Source organism: Molothrus aeneus, chromosome 4 (genome assembly GCF_037042795.1).
Source record: "Molothrus aeneus isolate 106 chromosome 4, BPBGC_Maene_1.0, whole genome shotgun sequence".
Classification (NCBI taxonomy): Eukaryota; Metazoa; Chordata; class Aves; order Passeriformes; family Icteridae; genus Molothrus; species Molothrus aeneus.
The window spans coordinates 19,847,385-19,867,310 of record NC_089649.1 but is presented as its reverse complement, the minus strand read 5'-3'; the positions used below and the strand labels follow the sequence as shown (position 1 = coordinate 19,867,310).

General features: G+C 41.4%; 1 protein-coding gene across 2 annotated transcripts in view; it reads left to right on the top strand.

The window, feature by feature from the left end:
* Window positions 1-9,978: 9,978 nt before the first annotated feature.
* Window positions 9,979-19,926, top strand: part of SNCA (synuclein alpha) — a 62,947-nt gene continuing 52,999 nt past the window's right edge. Inside the window, exons 1-3 of one of the 2 annotated variants that reach the window (XM_066548971.1) lie at window positions 9,979-10,109; window positions 11,584-11,729; window positions 17,140-17,181. In XM_066548971.1, coding sequence (XP_066405068.1) covers window positions 11,609-11,729; window positions 17,140-17,181 — 163 coding nt within the window. In that variant the 5' untranslated portion in view covers window positions 9,979-10,109; window positions 11,584-11,608. Of the gene's footprint in view, window positions 10,110-10,161; window positions 10,348-11,583; window positions 11,730-17,139; window positions 17,182-19,926 lie in introns of those variants that run through there. The other variant, XM_066548972.1, reaches the window with a different exon arrangement.

Here is a 19,926-nt window from a genome sequence, read left to right as displayed (position 1 = left end):
AATCTTTTCTTAGGAGGAAATTGAGTACTTCTTATTAGTTCTGCTTTGGTGTTCAATAGCTTAAACAAGAAGTTATCCTTTTTGATTGGGGTAAATTTAAAAAGAAAAACCCACACAATTTGGCAGGAGAGTTGCTTGCTATCTGACAATTTCAATTACTGTGGGAAAACCAGGACACAGGAATATACAAATTCTGTGTAATATTTGATTTCCAGCATAATTTTTCAGTGAATATTCAGAGTGGAAATGTAAGTAGAAGAAGGAGGCACTTCAGATGAAGATGTAACTTGAGAGGCACATATCCTGGTTGTTAAGGTAACAGAAGAAGGAACCAGCAGAAATTTTCATCGAAGACTAATTCTCACTGAGCTCAACACATCCTGGCTGCCTAGAGAGTTCTGTATCTAAAAACTGGAAAGAATATAGCAAAAGGTCAAATACAGAGATGTGTACATCCTTTGGAGGAAACACTTGATGAATCTGCTGGAGTTACTGAACCTCTTCTTCAGCCACAACATAATGACATACTCTTCATGCTCCCCTATGTGAGTCTAAAAGAGAGAGAGAGAGAGAGAGAAAGTTGTAACTCACAAAGTATAACAGGATAGGGGAGCTAGTGACACAGCAGAGCATCTCAGAGAAACAGATGTAGAGAGTTGAGCTTCTAATGTTGATGGCTGCTCGCGTGTTTGGAAGAAAGTCTGGAAGATAGCAAACCACACTGAAAGCCTATTCAACCAAAAGTAAGTGTACTGGTTTGTCTGGGATAAAGCTGAATTTCTTCACAGTAGCTTGTATAAGGATAGGTTTTGGATTTGTGCTGGAAACAGGGCTGATTACACAGGGCTGATGTTTTAGTTATTGCTGAGCAGCTCTTACACATCATCAAGGCCTTTTCTGCCCCTCACACACCCCAAAGAGGCTGGGGCTGCATGAAGACTTGGGAGGGGACACACTGGGACAGCTGAACACAACAGACCCAAAGGGTACTCCATACCATATGGTGCCATGTTCTGCAATAAAATCTTGGGAAAGAAGAAGGAAGGGGGTACATTCCTAATTAGGGCATTTCACATTCCAAGTACCTATAACATGTGATGGCTACTCTGCTTTCCTTGAAAATGGCTGAAGACCTGCTTTTAGATGGGAGCTAGCAAATGAATTCCTTAGTGTGTTTTGCTTGTTTGTGCAGCTTTTCCTTTACCTATTAAAGTGTCTTTATTCCAACCCACACATTTTTGTACTTTTACCCTTCTGATTCTTCCCCCATCCCACGGTGGGGGAGTGAGTGAGTGAGCGAGTGAGTGGCTGCACAGTGATAAGCTGATCACCAAGCTTAAACCACAGAACAAGGCAAAGCTTGGCAAGACTAAACATGCAGGAAGCATGCAAGCTGAAGTATTGATCTACTCTATAAATGAGAGTCACTAAGATTTTTATAGAAGCTGCAGCAACACAGAAAAGCTAGCTAAGCCTGCAAAGGCAGCACACCCTTGGCTAGAGAGGGCTCTTTTGTTTCTATGCATTACTTCAACTGGGAGCTGTATATCACACTGAGCTTCTCAGTAGAGCTGAGTTATGCTATTACAGCCTCCCAGAACAATCTCACTTTCCTCCAGCAGACTGAGGTCTTCCTACATGTGCCTATGCAGACATGTTGTTGAGAGAAACACATTTGATCCTTACCATATCCTCAGCTAGAAGGAATAAGCCTGTCTTTGTGGACATACACAGATAGGGGTTTATTGCAAGAAATATCTTTCTCTCTCCTTACAATTGCAAAGGAATACTGCAACAGGATCCTGCTGATCTATTGATTAACACTATTCTGCTGTTTCTACAATGAATACTAAATGCATTCCTCCCTTCTTTCAAGCAGCTCTGGTTCTTACAGTTTTCTCCCTCTGTCATATGTAGGCTGTCTGTCTGAAATCTGTAATCACAACAGCAGATGAAAAAAGTCTCAAACAGACTGTGCCAATAGCACTTGGGTCAATGCTCAATGCTAAAATGTCATTTGCTTTCTACATGCTTGGACCATCACCATCTTCAGCGTGGTATTTCAGTTCAATATCTGATATTATCAATATAGTATCTCCAGATTTACAAGAGTGCATGACACAGCTGTGTCTCTGCAACAAAGCTCTGTCTGAACAGGGTGTGACATTTAAATGAACAAATGTTTGCATTACTAACTATGAATGTGCTGCTCAGGGTCATTTAAGAGGGTGTGAGTGCTTTCTTGGTTGATGAGAAATGGCCTAAGACTGGATCAGGAAGACTTCCTAGAAGGCAGAAAAAGACTGTAACTTCTTTGACGGAGTGGTAAGGTGGAGGGAAGGTCCTATGGCAGCGCTACACAGCACCACCTGCAGCCAAAGCCTACAGCTCACAGAGCTTGTGGAATGGCACTGAAGAGCAGAGAGCAGCTCCCTGGCCTCAGGTGGGGCTGAAGGACTTTTCCAGGACCAAAGGAAAACATGCAGGGCTTGCTTGCTGCAAGATGATGAGCTGGTCTGGGAGCAAAAGCTGCTGCCAGAACATGGCAATGTGGGACAAAGTCAGGTATAAATATTTTTATTTTCAGTTGGGCTAATTAGTTGGTCTGATCTAATCAGATTTCACTAGAAAATTTGGTTTATTTTATAAATACCTAGCTATTAGAATGTTTTGATCTTTTGAGACAGAGACAAGATAGATCCACCTCTCGTGGCTTTGGCTGACTCAGCATCTATATACAAAGTTAGTTCTGTGGTGCCTGTGAGGAATCAGTCTTCCACAGAGCTGGTCTAAATGGTAGCCCAAATCAGACAGGTAAAGTCAAATGGAGATCACTGAAGTAAGAAATGGGAGAGGGTTGTTTTCAGTGACTACACACTAGATATTTCAAAACTGCAAAACTGTAACATGGTGATGAAAAGATACTGGATGGGAGCAACACAGCTGACTTATGAAAAATGTTAGAGACTGAAAAGGCAGTTCTCAGACTGAGATGGTTTAATGAAGTGTCAAAGTCTCATTTTCTCATTCATGCTGCTAGTACTTTGCAGCACAGATGACCCCTGCAGAGTAAATGCTATATTACTCACAACAGACAGAAGTAGCAGTGACTGAAACACAACCTTTTAAAATCACTAAATGAATATATAATACACAACATTTCTTTAAGGTGTTCAGCACAACCACTTTAAGTGAAGAACATTCAAGTTCATTTAGGAAATTGAATGTTCATTTCAAATGCATGTAATGAAACATATTTCAAGTTGAAACTCAACTTTGCTGATGATTGACAATGCCTTTCTTCACCAGAGCATTCTGATTAGTCATAGAATAATGAAATTTGCATTTGAGTCATGGATTGCAAGAGGAAATTCTGATTTATGCCCATTTCAAGTAGCTCTGAAAGAGTTTAATTTTTGGAGGAAACTACATAAGCACCTGGTAACATGGTTATGAGGATGCCAGCAGAAAATATTATTGATGAGTATGTACCACTAGTACAAAGAATTTACTGCTACAGAAATGTCAAATTCTCATTTCACAGGGCAGTTAGTACCTAGAAAGGCAGTGATCTGTGATTATGGGTTACTGTGAATGGTTCACCTGTTTCATTCTCACTACTTCTGGAATTCTTCATCTGTGCTTTATTCCCCTATTGGTGTCTTGTTGTGAAACCAAGATAATAACCCCCTTTGAGCCAAAAAAATTGTCTGATCATGGCTATAAAAGATCAAGCCCAGTGGGGCATTTCATCAGCAGGTATGAGTGAAGTGAATGCCAAAATATATTGGTAGGGGAAAAGAATTTAACTTAAATATTTTGAATACTTCTTGTAGATTGGTACCATGAGAAGAAGGTAAATTTCTGAGACACTGATTCTGCACAAATTCTACATCTGTATTTCAAAACACAAAAGGAAATCTTCACAGATGAAAAGTCATTCTCCAGAAATCTCTACTTAGCTCACTGACAACCTGTAATTTCTTTCTGGACAAACCCCTCATTGAGATACCTACACAAATTTCACTTGGGTTTGACTGTGGCCTTTAATTTTGACCACTGTCACCCTGTTGGCTGCTTAGTCTTCCCTTTGTCCCTTACCTAACTGCCTTGTCTCTTACTGAAGTGATGTTTTGAGTCTTTTTCTCCTGCCTCTTGGGCATCACTGCAAATGTGAATGCTTCAAACTGCCTGTGAATTGAAACAAATTGGAGAGCATAACAGAAATTAAATGTTTCTAGGGTAGAGTTTTTTTCCCAAGATCTGAGCTTGAGGCTGTAACTGAAATGGTAATTTAAATTAAATTTGCAAGTACATTTATTTTGTGCATGATTACAAGGAAAAGTAATTTTTTCCCTATTGTCTACATTGCCCAAGCCTGAGCATACATCCTCTTGTGAAGAAATCTGAAATGGCTCCCCACAGTTATTCCATGCCCTGCTCACTGTTCCATATAGATAAATGTTAATAGCCCAGAGTGTTGCCTTAAAATTAAGAATTTTAGATCAAGAAAAGTTCCTCTATGGTTTGTGATAATGCAAACATCAATAAGAAGGTTGCCTGTGGGTTGGAGATTGCACTGGAATAGGATTCCAATAAGTGATTCCATATAATAAATAAAGGAGCCAAAGAAACCAGAACAGATAATACTGTGCTTATAGTGATATTTCCTTTGCTATTTTTGGTTCCCCTGAGTCAATCTCTGGTTTAATGTCAGCATGAATGAGAACTGAATTGGACCAGTGGCTGGTGAAACAAAAAAAGTGCTGGCAGCTGATGATGGTGTTATGAGTTTATGATGATTGGAGTGGCACCAGCAAAAATATCCAAGGGACAACTTGGCTGGGAAGCTAGAACATAGGAATCAGAGAAATGAGAAGAGAATCATGTGTTGCCAGATAAGACTTTAGGTTTTCCCTGTGGGTTAATACCTGAATGAAAACTACCACTTTTCCTTTATGTGATGTCTTCTTTCCTTTAGGAATTACAGAAAGAAGACAGTTTGATAGAATGAAATATGCTCTTGTTTGGGTTTTCCACCTGTTCAAACAGTTTTCTGGTAACTAACTGTAGTATCTAATTAAAGCTGCACCTTCCTGGTGCACCCCTTGAGAAATGCTGCCATCCAGGTAATTAATGTGCTGTGCCTGCACTGGCTCAGATGCCTATGTTTGCAGCAGGCTACTTTAGAACATGCTGCCTTATCTTTGACCTTGGAGACATCTGGTGCTGGCTTCTCAGTCAAACAGAACTTGGGACAGGACAGGCATCAGACCTGACTGTGGCTTGGTGATTTCCACTTTTTTAGCATTAGCATTTTCAGTTATATGAGGTGCTGATAGCACCACATGTGAGGAAGGTGACTGTTTCTTTCAGGTAAAATCAATTTATTGGTGCTATGCAACTTGGCCTGTTCAGTCTGAAGAAAAGGAGACTGAGGCGAAACCTCATTGCAGTCTACAACTTTCTTATGATGAGAAGAGCAGGGGTAAAACACTGATCTCTTCTCTGTGGTGACCCGTAATAGGACTGAGGGAATGGCCTGAAGCTCTAACAGGGAGATTTAGGCTGGATATTAGGAAAAAGGATCTTCACCCAGAGAGGGGTTTGGCACTGGAACAGGCTCCCCAGGGAAGTGGTCACTGCACCAAGTTTGACAGAGTTCAGGAAGCCTTTAGACAATGTTCTCAGGCACATGGTGGGACTCTTGGGGATCTTCCTGTGCAGGGCTAGAGAAGGACTCAATGACGTCCCTTCCAACTCAGCATATTCAGTAACTCTGTAGGAAACATCTTAAGGAATAATCAACAGTGATTTTGCCAGGCACCCTTAGATCAGCCTCGTCTGACCTACTGGCTGTCTCTGAGTAGGAACATGCTGCCAGATGGCTTCCTTGGCACTCAAGATACTGCTTTTCAGAGTAAAGCTTTGCTAAAGGTTCCAGGTGCAACAGACAGAGTTTCTGTGCCCTTTAGGACTGAATTGCTAGCCCAGAGAGGTTAATTAATTTAATTAATTAATGAAATGTTACCATTGTTTATGAAAGCTGTGATGGCTCTGTAACTTCACCATTGACTGCAAGTGAAGGAGAGGTAAAGGTCTGGCAGGTTCTGCCTGTAACAGAGGTGGTATAAAGCTGTGAGACCCTTCTGTCTGGTGTCAAGATTAGTATAGCTGAGCTGAAATACACCAGATGAGAAACATACATCAATCTTCCTGTACATCTGTCACAGTCATATTTTCTGGAAAAATCCCTTTGCCTAGGATTCTTCTCCTGGCAAGCTGAGAAACCTCAGAGAAAAAGGAAAAAAATATTATCTCATTGCTTCTCTGTTTTGCTCATATGGAATGTGTTTGGAGCTTGTTTATCCAACTGGTGATTGTTTCATTGGTTTCATGTGAATTGTTTTGACTTATTGGCCAATCACAGCCAAGCTGTGTCGGGGTTCTGGAAAGAGTCACAAGTTTTCATTATTATCTTTTTAGCCTTCTGTAAGTATCCCTTTTCTATTCTTTAGTATAATTTAGTATAGCATTCTTTAATATAATATGGTATCAAAATAATAAATTAGCCTTCTGAGAACGTGAAGTCAGATGCATCATTCCTTCCTTCGTATGGGAACCCTTCAAATACAATATACATCTGTGTGTGTAGGTGTGTACACACCTCCAAGTACTCCAATACAATATATAGATGTTATATATGTCTGTATAAATTAAAGCTTTTTTATCAGTTCTATCTGTATCTCTTGGCAATGGCTGCATGGCAGTGGACGTCCAATAGCCCAGCCCATATTAAGCACCCAGAACTATATCTATCAAAACAGTCCACAAACAGAAACTTTGCAATGGGACTGCTGCATAATAATGACTACTAATTTTAAATTAATAAACCAAATGCTTCCACTGGGAAATTAACTCTGATATGAGTTGCATCTTGATTGTATGAAGGCTTTAGTACATGTGCTTACCTTTCAGTTGGGTAAACATCATGGGAACACCAGGCATGCTCTGGAGTGTTTAATTACAACACTTATGAGCATGATAAGAAAAAGATAATGGTTTGCTAAATCTCAGGCTTGCCTATAAGCAAAGGTCTTCTTCACTTTTTTTTTTTTTTAATTGAGCACATTTTTGAGTTCTCAGAAAGGAGCTATGCACACAGGTATTACAGCATGATCTGTAAAGACAGCAATGGTTCACAGCGGGAGCTGGGTGGGAATAGAAATGCAAACATTGTGATGCAAGAGTCTAGGAAACTGATCTGAACTCCCAGTTGCCTCTAAAGCAATCAACATAGCAAACTGTTCTGTAAGAAATCCAAACACTGCACTCTATGTGCATAAAGTGTTCACAGTTTCTCACATGTATTTATTCAATTAATGCCATTTTCAGATTAGCTGCCATCAGTAGAAGGGCCTTGAATTGGAGTAATCAATGTGAATTGTGAATACAGTGCCCTAAGCCAGCTTCCCTTCATACTGCAGCTTTCAGGTGTTCAAAGGAACCTTTCCTCTGAGGAGCATCACCTATCGGTTCTGTGGTAACACAGGGAGCCTGTGTGAGGCAGTAATCCAAAACCAGAAAATGCAGATCAATTTTACTCTGCAGCCTTTTTCAATTGTCCATAATTGTCCTTTTCATAGTGATAAAGTAGATGTACTTGATCACTAGCAACTAAACCAATAAGTTAGCCTGTAAGGCAAGATAAAGTAAAGAAGATTTTAGTACTACTTAATTGATTTTTGCTCTAGATGCTCATGTGAAGTAAACAGTGTCATTAAATAAAGATTTGTTTTAAATGTGATCAGTGGGCAATCTCTTTGCCACTATCCTTTCTTCAGACAGAAAAGGCTTCAGGGGAGAACTTACTGTGATACTAATAGTACTGAAGAGACAACCTGAAAAAAGCCCCAGCCAGCTGTTGTAGACAATGTGGTTTAAATAGCAATTGCCTTGGAGATACAATGCCTATTCTCTACCATATTTAATTCTGGTTTCCACCTAAGTCCCATTCATTTTCAGAATGAAGAATTTCTTGTGTCAACATTTGTACTCTGTTTTTTCTTACTCTGCCTCTTATCCAATGATTTAGAATTTAACAGCTGCCTAGTTTGAATACTACAGCTGAAATTTTAAGCTTTACTTTTGCTGTGGCAACTGATCCCTCTTGCTTTTACCCCTCTTGCTTTTACCTCTCTATTTCTAGCGGCATGATTTTGCTAAAGGACAAGCTGTTACTTTGTTTAACAGCAGAACATAATGCCTGCCTTTGATAAACATAAGGCAGAAAAAGAATGCTTACAAAACCTAGGAGTTGCAAATATCTGAGCTCTTCTTTGTAAAATTTTCAGAAACAGAGCCATAAATGTACAAGGTTGTTTATCATACTGGATTATCTATTTCTCCTAACATAATTAAATACAATAAGTATATCCAGATTTATATCAGCATAATAAAAAGCAACATTTCATAGTCACTTGTGTGCTGGAAAAACAAAAGCCTTCTTTAAATCTGGAAGATAATACTTACATAAGGAGTGCAAGATTTACTTGAATTCTAATTTGGGGTCTAAGTTTACTGCTCAGTAGAGAATGACTGACAAGGGTTTTCAATGAGCCAATTTACATACTAAGATACATAAATTGGGCCAGTTAACATGTGCAAAGAATATGATTTTATTTACTGTCTGGAACTGTACCTATTGTCCTGTCCCCAAAATAGGAAGAAAATAGGAATACCACAACTAGCTGTTGCACTGCTAACTACAGATGTGCTGCACAGGATGAATGAGGTGAGGTACCTTATGTAATTTAATTTCTGGCCTTTTTTTAAAGGTTTTATTGGGGGCAGAATTATGAGAAAATGATTTGTATTACCAGTCGGAACATTCTTACACAAAGAAATAAAATCTGTTGCCTAATGCTTGGTTGATTAAAAATACTAGTAGAATGAAGCAAAAGAAAGTTTACCAAACAATACAGAAATATTACTTACAGAGAAACCTGACAAGAATAAAACCCTGCACTACATGTTCAGCATGAAAACAAAACCAGGGATGCATCAGCTATCTGCAAGGGATGATGGATGCAAGATGCTCCTTGCAGCTCATAACCTTGTATCTCATCTATGCCTTGTTCTGTTTCTCCTTTTGGAGTGCAATAAAACCCAAGCTGTTTCTGTAAGTCTTGCAGGATTTGAATTGATGTACTGAAGCTGAAGGTCCATCTGTTCTAGTGCCTTGTCTCCTACTGGTCTTGGCTTTTCATGCCTAAATTCTGTGACCAAAATAGAGAAGTTTGGTAGGTTTCCCTTTCTGGGGAGAAAGTGACTTCTCTGCCTGAGTTTAAGATTCGGGTGGCAGTGGCCATGGATTGTGTGGTGGAGGATGCCAGCCGCGGTGTAAGGGTTGGGCAAGTCTGGCCCTACTGCTCTTCATTTGGGATGAAAATTCTCGTGTGTGTGCAATAGAGTTAAGACTCGAATTACACCTACGAGAGCACCACCTCCCGTGCTTAAAATGAGCTGGGATCACGAATCTTGTGAGAACGGTGACATTGAGCTGCAGTCATTCAGGGCTGAAGATTGGGAAGTAGATGAGAAAGAATTAGAAGCTGGGGGAGATTCTCTAAGGCTTTGGTGAAGTGACTCAGGGCTGTGTCGCATCAACAACCTCCTAACACTTCTAAGACGAGGCGCTCCAGCCTTTGGAGGGAGTGGTGACTGTGCGGAGTCCCAGCGGGACCAAGTCGCCTGGCACGCCTTCTACCCTCGCTTCTCCCTTGGTCTGCGCCCAGCAAACAGGTGCTCCGAGTTAATCACGCCTCCCACCTCACCGCCACGGAGGACGTGATAGGGTGGGCATAGCAGGGGGCTGCACACTCAACCGGGAGCAGGAGCGGCCACTCCTCCCTCCCGCGGCGCATCCTCCCGCCCCCCGCCTGCGGGGCTGCCGCCGGGGTGGTGCCAGCAGAGCCGGCCGGCTCCGCGCCTCGGGATGTGCTGAGCAGGGGCGGCTCCGCGCCTCGGCCGCCGCCCGCAGCCCGCCCGCAGCCCGCCCGCCCCGCCCGCTCGGAACGGGTCGCTCGCCGGTGGCGGAGGAGCCGGCGGTGAGTGCGGGCAGGGCGGGGCCGCTCGGGGAGGGCTGTGTGTGTATATGTGTGTCTGCACGGAATGATAGGTGTGTATCGCTGATACCGAAGCCAGCTGGATAGAGGTATCCTGTTGAACGTTCCCGTGCGGGCAAGGGGAGGGAGGAGAAGCCGGGCGCCGTGTCCGCCGTGTGCCGACGGCGTGTCCGCGGGAGCCTGGCGGTGCCCATATGGTCGCGCCGCTCTGCTTTCCTCGGTAGGTGCCTCGCCGTGCGCATGTATTCATGTGTTTGTGTATGTATAGCTACATATGCGCCTGCATATACATGGGCGCGACGCCCTGCTCGCTCCGCGCTCCCTCTGCAGGTGTTATTGGGGTGTGTTATTCGATCCAGGTACCCCCGCACCTGGTCGCGGCGCTGCCCCGGGGACGGCCCCTGGGACCCCGCGGTGGAGGAGCCCCAGGGTGCCGCGGGCCGGCGCCGCCTCGCCCGGCGCTGTGTGAGTGTGTGTGAGGCTCGCAGCCCCTCCGCCATCCCCCGGGCGGCAGGTACCGTGGGCAGCAGGCTGGCTGGAGCGCGAACGCTGCCTTCCTTCGCACGCTCGTCACGAGTTAGTGAAGAGCTGCGACAGCCCAGATGCCTTCCTAGACATCCATTCCTCCTACTCAGCCTCTGGCAAAGGAGAGAAGATAACAGGCAGCACTTCTGTCTGTGTGGGTGGAGGAAGAGAAAGGACTACTGATAATGGATTTGTTGAAGGAATGTTGATTCTGGGTTTTAATTACTATTTCAGTGGTTTCAGTGTAGCCCTGGGTTGTATTGCTGCCAGAGGACTCTCCTGGTAGCTTTAGTGCAGTGCTTTTTAAATCCTGTGTTCTTGCTTTTGCTGTTCAGTAAAATATTTTCTCAGTTGTGGTGCATGCAAGGAACCCATTCAGGAAAACTCGGTTTCCAAAATAATGATGTGGACTGTGTGTAAAATGCTGGACTAATGGAAATGCAGCATTTTTTATTTCCTCCAGTCCTGAGTTTTAATGGCATTTTCTTACAAGTGAACATTTGTCATTTATGAGAGGTTTTGGTTTTCAGTTTGGTCTGTTTGTTTATTTTTTTAAGTCACTGCTGTTTATTTAAGTTGGCTTTTTTCTCTGAGAGGTGGAGTATCATGAAATCACAGGACTAAATCTTGCATTCAGCACATGAACAGAACTGTCCTTTGGGAGAAATGATGCCCTGATAGGCAAGGAAGGCACTTCTGTCAGTGGAACCATCTTTCAATCAGAACTGCATTATTGGCAACCTCTCCATAGGATTCTGTGGAAATAGGATATCTGTTTCATATAGCTATACTATTTGGGGGTATAAATAATATAATTTTAAAGTAATTGTGATCCCATTCAGTTAGAATATTTTTCCCCTTTCTGGGATAAAAAACTGAGAAAACCTTACTAAAGTGTGTACTGTTTGTTTTTGTTTTTTTTTTCCTCTAGAGCTGTGTGAAGAAAGACTTCAGCCATGGATGTGTTCATGAAAGGGCTTTCCAAGGCCAAGGAGGGAGTCGTAGCAGCAGCAGAAAAGACCAAGCAGGGTGTGGCAGAGGCAGCAGGAAAGACGAAAGAGGGAGTCCTCTATGTGGGTAGGTGGGCAGCAGAGAGCACTCTGCTGATTGGTGCACCCCAACATTCACAGCTGGATCCTCATCAGGCCCATTCTTCTGCAGAAAAAAATATATAATTGCTCATAGGAGACCATTGCAAAAGAAACAAGAGGAAATTTGTGCCTTCCTGAGGTCTGGTTCTTTTAAGCCAAGTGCCTTACAGCACAGGTCATTGGGTGGCACTCCATGCAAGAAGTTTGCCAGATCAAGGCTGAAGGGGTGGTTGGTACAGTAAAAATAAATGTGAAAAAAATGTAAAAGCTGGAGGTGAAGGTAGTTTCACTATGTTCTGCAGAGCATCTGGGACTTGAACAGGATTTCAGGAGAAGACACTTGAGAGGTTAGCTCAGAAGTTGAGTAGGAGACATGCAGACTGCTTGGTATGTTGACGGTAACATTTTATATGGCCAAGTGTCATCTGAAATTAATTTCACGTTCTGTAATTACTATTGCAAATTCATGGCAAATATTTTCCACCACTTCTCAAGGAAAAGCCTCTTCAGTTAATGAGGTAGGGCAGGTAGACCCCAAGGTAGCAAAGCAGTTGTTAGTGTCTTATTCTAGGCCAAACAAGTCTTGCACAGAGCCTGGGATAAAATTATTTTCAAATCCCTGAGTGGTACTTTCATGGAGGATAGTCATCTTCATTTAGCAAGTGTTGGGCTTTAGAAGCGTGTCTTGCAAATGCTGTCATGAAAAATTCACAGAAAAACAATCTGCCAAGACTATGAGTAAGTGGTTATTTATGAAAAAATTATTATGGATCTGTTTCTCTTATTCATCAAATAAAGCTGGTCTATAAAAGAATGGAAGGGGAAAAGATATCCTTTTCTGTAGGTAGTTTCTGTTCTGTTGATTTTGTAGCAGGTCAGTTCTGTAATGGGCACTGTGTGTACTGAGGGAGATGTGCTCACATAACAGAGAGAAGTTAAACAGAGCTGAAAACCAGAGGCATTTCTTTTCAATGGGAGTACTGAGGTCTCTGGTATTCCAGTGCCTTTTTTGGATTCCCTCTTGCAGCCTAGTGCCAGTCTGTAAGAAATTATTTCTGCTCCAGATAGTGTGGACTACTCATTTGGAATATACTTCCCTCCCTTTTAAGCCATAGCAAAGCTCAGTGCTCTTGCCAACAGGGATGGCAGTCATTTTGAACACTAATTGTAGGCTGAATCTATTTTAAAATGAGCATCTGCTCATTTTCAAAACAGCAAAATAGATGTTCTTCCACTGTATATTGTGCTAGATGTTGGAATTATTTTCCAGAGGTAGGACTTTCTTTTATTCTGTTTTCTTGTAGCCCTGGCCATGCTTCTGGGGTCATTGAGTTCTTTGTATTAGAAACCTGCATTGTGTGCTAAATTAATCTTTGTTTCTGACCTGCTCTCCAGACCATAATAACATTTGAACCTAGTTCTGTTCCCAAAGGCAACAGATTTCCTGTTGTCTTCAGAGATGCTTTTGCTGAGGTTGAGCTTTGGAGGGCAGGCTTGCTATTTTTGAAAGAATTTTAAGAAATGACTGGGGACTGCAGAGCCCTGAGCTGTGGTAGGGACCTGTGCATGTGACTGTAGTAATGGTGGAGGATCCTTCTCCCACCAGCTGCCTCCTTTTCAGGAGGCAAGGGCTATGTGCACACTTTGTGCAGGCAAAAGAGCCTTTGGTTGGAAGCTGTCTCCAGAAGCTCTGGCAGCTCGTGCCCAGCTGTGTGCTTGCCCATACAGGCAGGACGTTTCAACAAGTTGAAACAGGGAAAGGAGGAGCTGGGTGTTTCTCTCTCTACTTCCCAAGCAGAGGTGGTTCTTCCCCTGTGCAGCATTAGCAGAGGCCAGTGTCATCATCTTTTGTTCTGCAGGCTGATAATGATTGCAGTGCCAAAGGTGGTGAAGCCCCTTTGTGAGCAGAGGAGAGGAGCAGCACAATTCATTAGAGCTCATGGAGACTTCTCACTCCCTTTTTCTATAGTTGGCTTTTCAGATTTGAGATTCACAGCCAGATTATACTGTGAAAGCTGCCTGACATCTTGCAAAAAAGAACCTAACAACACTGGGCTGAGTGGGACCTGTTAATCATTTTCAGTTTCATAACACTCAGCCTCCAATTGCTGGTAGAGAATTAAGAAGATGCAGAGTCTTTGGTCCAGATCCCCTAGGTGATGTGGCTTCCCACTGAAATCAGTGCAATTCAAGTAAATGTGGAAAACATATGGACCTTCCTGTCCAAGCTGCTCTTAACTATTGTGTGGAAGACTATAACCTAATTCTACCTGGTGTGAGTTCTATTAGCAACAGCTGCTGTTTGGGATGAAATATGGTTATTGTAGTTATTTTATTCTTGTTTTGGTTTTAGCATTTTTTTGACACAAAGCAAATTTCTCTTAGCAAAAGGAGAAACTTGGAGCGGTGTATTGGAGGACTAATGGAGGTTAGTTGTTTTTTTTCCCCTGTCCATACTGAAGTAGAGACTTCCCTCAGTCCACTGTCTGACCTCCTTTTAAGTATCCAAGATCCTTTCTATACAGTCTACAATATTTTTTTAGGCTTTCAAGTATTGGGGGTTTCTTCCCCTTAAATTTCTCTGCTAATGGGCTTCACCATTGGCTGACTGAAATTGGTGGTTCTCTCTTAACTCATTGAAGCACTGCATCAGGACCTTTCTCAATGCCAAAAAAATGGCCTGGTCATTGTTTAGAAACAAGGACTAAGGCTCAGCCATCCAGTGTGTGCTGTAGATATAAAACTGCATCTTTCTGTAGCTTTCAAGAGCTTTTAGTGTGAAGCAGAGAGGAAGTGAGTGGCAGTACTTAATCCCCACTTGCTTTGAAACCAGGAACTGAGTAAGAAGGATGTGGTCACACACTCCTGGTAATGCAGTGTTCATGAAGTCTGCTGAGCTTCTGTGTGCTTCCAGGGAGCTGGAGTTTCTACTCAGTTGACTCTTGAGTGCATGTTGCATGTTCAAGAATGGAAGTTTCCAGTCTGGTTGTTTTTTTTGTGTCATAAGCTTTCAGAACAAGCTTTCAGTTTATTAGCAGCAGTGTGGCTGACTGTTGTTTACTACTCCCTGTGCTGGCACATGGCCTTAGAGTAGAGCAGAGCAGTCATGACCTATTTGGCAAAGCCATCCAAATTCCTCCACTCTCTTTTCATAATGGTTCTTATTTTCCTTTGGTGGTAGAAAAGCCAGCAGAGTAATTGAGGAACTCAGTGTTGGTCTGGTAGAATAATGGCTTCAGGACTTGGAAGCAAGTGTTTTCCTTAAACATATATTGCCCCTTCCTCTAATTTGGTTTTATATCTCCCAATCTGTAACCAGCTCTGACTAAGTCTGACCAAGTCAGTAGTCTGTTGGTCTCTCAAATAGTCCAGAAATTAGTGTATTTGCAAACTGCTGATAAATTCCTTCATTCTGGCACAGTGACAGCCATGATAATAAATCATGAAGAGACCCTATGGTATTTTTTATAATTGGAACAAACCCAAAAATTGCGTTTGGTTTTCTCCCTCCCCTCACACAGATGTCTACTACAGCTAGGAAAAATAGCATTACCACGTACTACTATTGTTTCTTGATCTAGGTTAGAGTCCTGTTCCTTGGTCTTTGTTATCCCTACTCTGATTCCTCTGTTCCTTGTTATGCAGGGTGCAGTGAGCAAGACTTGTTGGTATTATGGGAATGCCAGGATGAAAGACAGCTAGTTTATCCTGGAAACAGTGTGGACAACCAGCTTTCCTTCATGGCTAGCCAGAAGTCATCCTACTGAACTCAAGTGTTGTTATTTATAGGCCTGTTCTGGCAGATCCTAATAAGCATCCTCTAGATGCTGTTGTAGCTGCCATGGCAGGAACAGGTTCTTGCATGCAAGTGTGCAGCAGTGGGGCAAGTGCTCTTGAGCTCTAACATATGCTGTAGGCTCTGGAACACCAACCAGCTGGTTGGTTGCCAATTAATGGATCTGACTATACATACCCCTGTTCCATATGGGTCTGTGAGCTGAGCTTTTTTAAATGAAAATCTGTCTTCCACTAAAGAGACCGGCATTTCTGTGTGAGTTGTGGTTATAGCAGTGTTGTCTGGGCAAGTAAGAAGTAAGAATCTACTTGGAATAGGTGCCTCTGGAGAAGTGTGCATTGCACAGGTCCCCAGGGAATTCTGTCACACCATCCATCCCTTTCTGGCCTTAGGGAACTGGCTACTTGCTAATTCACAGGTTGCCTATCTTTAATGGCTTGGCTTGCAAACAGTCTGTTCAAAAACATGAACAAGCTGTTGGCCAGGTCTAACAATGCCTTTAAAAGCATGTGCTTAATATTAAGTATTCCAATAGACACACTGTAAGCCTGCAGTGGTGTTTTGTTGCTAGAAGTCAGTAGAACCGTCATCTGCTTGAATTCCAGGATGTGCTTTGCTCCTTCAGGTCTCATGGTGGTACAAAATTGAGAACCAAATTCCTTAAACAGGATGTTAGGCACGAACACTTTGTATACAATGAAACTCTTGAACTCTTGTTCAATGGTAAATATTTTTCAGTGAGAGAAAAACAACTTTTTTTAATGATAAATTTGGAATAAAGATGGAAAAAGGCTTCCCAGCTGTTTAACATCATCATTAGCTAAAGGGACATTTCATTTTACTTGCTACAGTATTTTTTTCCCTTGTCTTTATCATGGATTATTATTCTACTCTTGCCCATGGGTAAGAGAGCCTTTTCAATCTTGTAATCAATCTAATAGTGCCAGAACTACATGGCTAAACTTGCATAAATTTGCACTAGTAGCAAGTGACACATATTGATGAATGAGCTTATATTGTGTTTCTGTGTTTAATTGTATTACTGCAAAGAATTTTGGACAAAAAGTTGCTTTTTTCCCTAATATTTTTCTGCTCATGCATTTTCTTCTGTTATAAGTATAAAGTCAGAAGTATAAATTATAATGTCTCAAATGCTAAATGACAGCAAAAAAATTGCATTACAAATAAGGTCATTTCTGTGTTGGTAAGAAAAATAAAATGTCATCCTATCTCTGGCAGACTAGGTAAGATGATTAACTAGGAGCCATAAACTCTGTTAATTGCACATTGTTAAGCATTATAGTCCACAGATGGATACTAATCCCTGAAATGTAGCCAAATTATGGAACCTGACAAGGGCAAGTAGAGGGCTGGTAGGGAAAAAGACATCCAGTTATGTTTTAAACAGCAGTATGTGCTAATTAGTTGAAAGAACTTTACTGATGGCTCTGCCTCTTCACTTAGACTGAATTTCTTAATACCTTGGAAGATATTGTGTGCAATGGTATGCAGCCTGCATGTTAATCCCTCTTTATCATCTATCTAGTCTTTACCAGTACTTAAAATATACATTTTCAACCGAGTATTTTTCTTTGTTTAGGTTCCAGGACCAAGGAAGGAGTTGTTCATGGTGTTACAACAGGTAAGATAATTACCTCTTGATTTCAGCTTCTTTGCCTCATGAGATTAACCAGCCATTTAGCTGTTAAAAATTGAGGGTTTTTGAGAGCACTATAATTTATGAAAGATGGAAAAGCATAGGAAAATTAAGAGATCTGGTTGGGTGGAAACACTGAATGAAATGGCTTATAGGAAAGAAACAAATTTTAGAGTTTTGATTTGAGTTTGTCACAGTTATGAGTGTTTTGAATTTTTTTTTAACTGACTAATCTCTCAGTAGCAAGAGCACTTTCAAACTTGGAATTTAATGCCAGGCATGTATCTTCACAATAGCATTTCTACGCCAAGAAAGAGTAAATTTGCATTTTAAATTTATTTGCAGGGATCATTTTAGGTATGAACTGAAACCAGTAACCAATAATTTCTTTTAAGGGGCAAAATGAATGGACATCTTTGATATCTACAGAGTGCAGAAAAGCCTCAGTTGACCATAGGGCATTGAATAAAATGTATAATTTTCTGCTGTAGAATGTGGGAGTTCTGAAGATGTGAAGTGAATGCATGATCAATAAATTTGTTTTTCCCCTAAAAAATTCAGAAACAAATAAGATAGTGGAAAAGGATTTCTTTTTCCTCAGTGTACAGCCAGTCTCTCATTCAGCTCACGTGTCAGTGTATCATTGTGCTCACAAGGCAAAGGATAAACAGTGGTAAGTAAACAAATGTCAGTACTTAGTACACAACCCACATAAATAGTTGAAAAAGAGTATTTCTAGTAACAAAACAGAACAGAATACTGAAGATAGTCCTTCAGAGCTTAGGCTGAGCATGTGTGCTGTTGTTAGGAGATTTGAAATCTCAGCTCATTAGACCTCAATTAAGAGAAAATATTCAGAGGGACCATTGCTATGACCAGTAGAGGATTGCAATAGAATGAGATTTGGGACACCTACATCCACTATCATCACAGATGTGGGAGCAGCAGCTACACAGCACTAGGAAGCAAGTTAATAGAGGTGATGTTCACCAAGCTGGGATGTGGTAGAATCTAAGTCAAGGGCATTTGCACATGTATGAAACATGCTGAAACACTGGGATTCTAGTGGGCTACCTCAGTGGGGGACTTCTCTTTCTCATCCTGAAAGAAACTGCTGATCTCAAATGCTGTGCCTCTCTTTATGTGATGGCAATATATTTAATTAGGCAGGAAATTTTCAGTGGGTGAATAGAATTTTTAATAGGTTTTAAAATATCTTAAATTTTCTTCTGGAAGGTACAAAACAGACTGTGCAGCCAAACATAAGGGGACCACACCTGTTATGTGCTGTGCCAGTGAATAGAAAACTTGGAGAAGTTACTGTTGATTTTAGGCAAAACAGTAGCTGCTCCTCACACACTTTAGGAAACAGGTGACACAAAGTGGAACACCCAAAACTTGGGAATAATGGGTTCTGTGCTTTCCATCTTCTGTCCTTTCAAGCTGTTTGAGATGTTTGGCTGTTGCGTGAAAATGGAAAATGAACAGGGAGTGAACAGGCTGAGCTATGGCAGTGAGAAGAGAAGACTGCAGGCAAAATCTAGAGGCCACAGCTTCCAAAATGAAACAATATGGACTTGCCAGTGTAAGAACAGAGCAAGTGCTTGGAAACATTTTAAGAGCAAAAAAATAATAACAAGCCTATTAATAGTTCTTCTGGCAAGAAGAGAAGGTAGATAAAAACAGACTTGGGTTCACTGTAGTGGTTCTGTGAGGTGTAACATTAAGACAGAGATGTTAGAGAGGTTGATGTAGAAATCAAATCCATTTAAATCAATGCTGTTAAAGTTGATGTGGCAAAAGTGCCTTTTAAGTTGCTTGTAAAGACCTACTTGTCTCTTTTCATATGACTGGGAGTTCACAAGCTGTGCTGGTCTTATGATATTAACTCCCTAGAGCATCATGTGAAACCTGAGGTGAAATAAACACTTTGTTATGTAAATAAAAATGATTTGAGAGTTTGGAGACAGGTACAAGCTAGAATCACAGATCAAAATGATTGTTCACAGTTTTGCAGTCTCTTTGCTTAATGCCTGAGTTCCAAACTCTTGATAGCTTTTCTGTCTTTGAATAAGTTGTGATTTAGGCCCTTATGCTGGTGAAATGACTGTGACATGACACACCTTGAAGAGCTAAAAAACCTAATTGCATTCTTCAGTCAGTTTATTTCCAAACCCAGAATTACTAGTCTGAGGTGTTTCTTGCTCTAAATGTGACCTGATTGTACCAGATTTATTGACATCAAGATACTGTGAAATGAGGATTCCAGGCTGTGAGTCACTGGAATGTGATAAGTGTGTTATTTGTCAGGTCATCCTTTCTCTGAATTTCTGATAAAAGCAGCTTTGCTTATTGGTTTTATGGGGTGTATGCCCTGTGTTTAGACTTGACTTCCTCATTGAAAGGTCTCCTGGCCTTTGACTGTAGATGCATAATTCACCCATCTTACCCATCTCCCAGAAATGAACAGTATCAAAAATGAAATATTTACAGTCCATCTCCAGATATTCTAAATAAAGCACTATCTGTAAATAAGTCAGGGCAAAAAAGCTCTTAGTCCTTCAATCATGTGAGTGAAGACACAATATTGAAAGTAGTAAACCATAGTCAGGTGTTTTGCTTAATTCTTTATTTATTCAGGATCATTCTTGTTCTTCTTAACATTCTTAGTCATTGTATTCCTGCTCTTTAACTCCATCAGGTATCTTACAGAAAATTACATAAATTGAA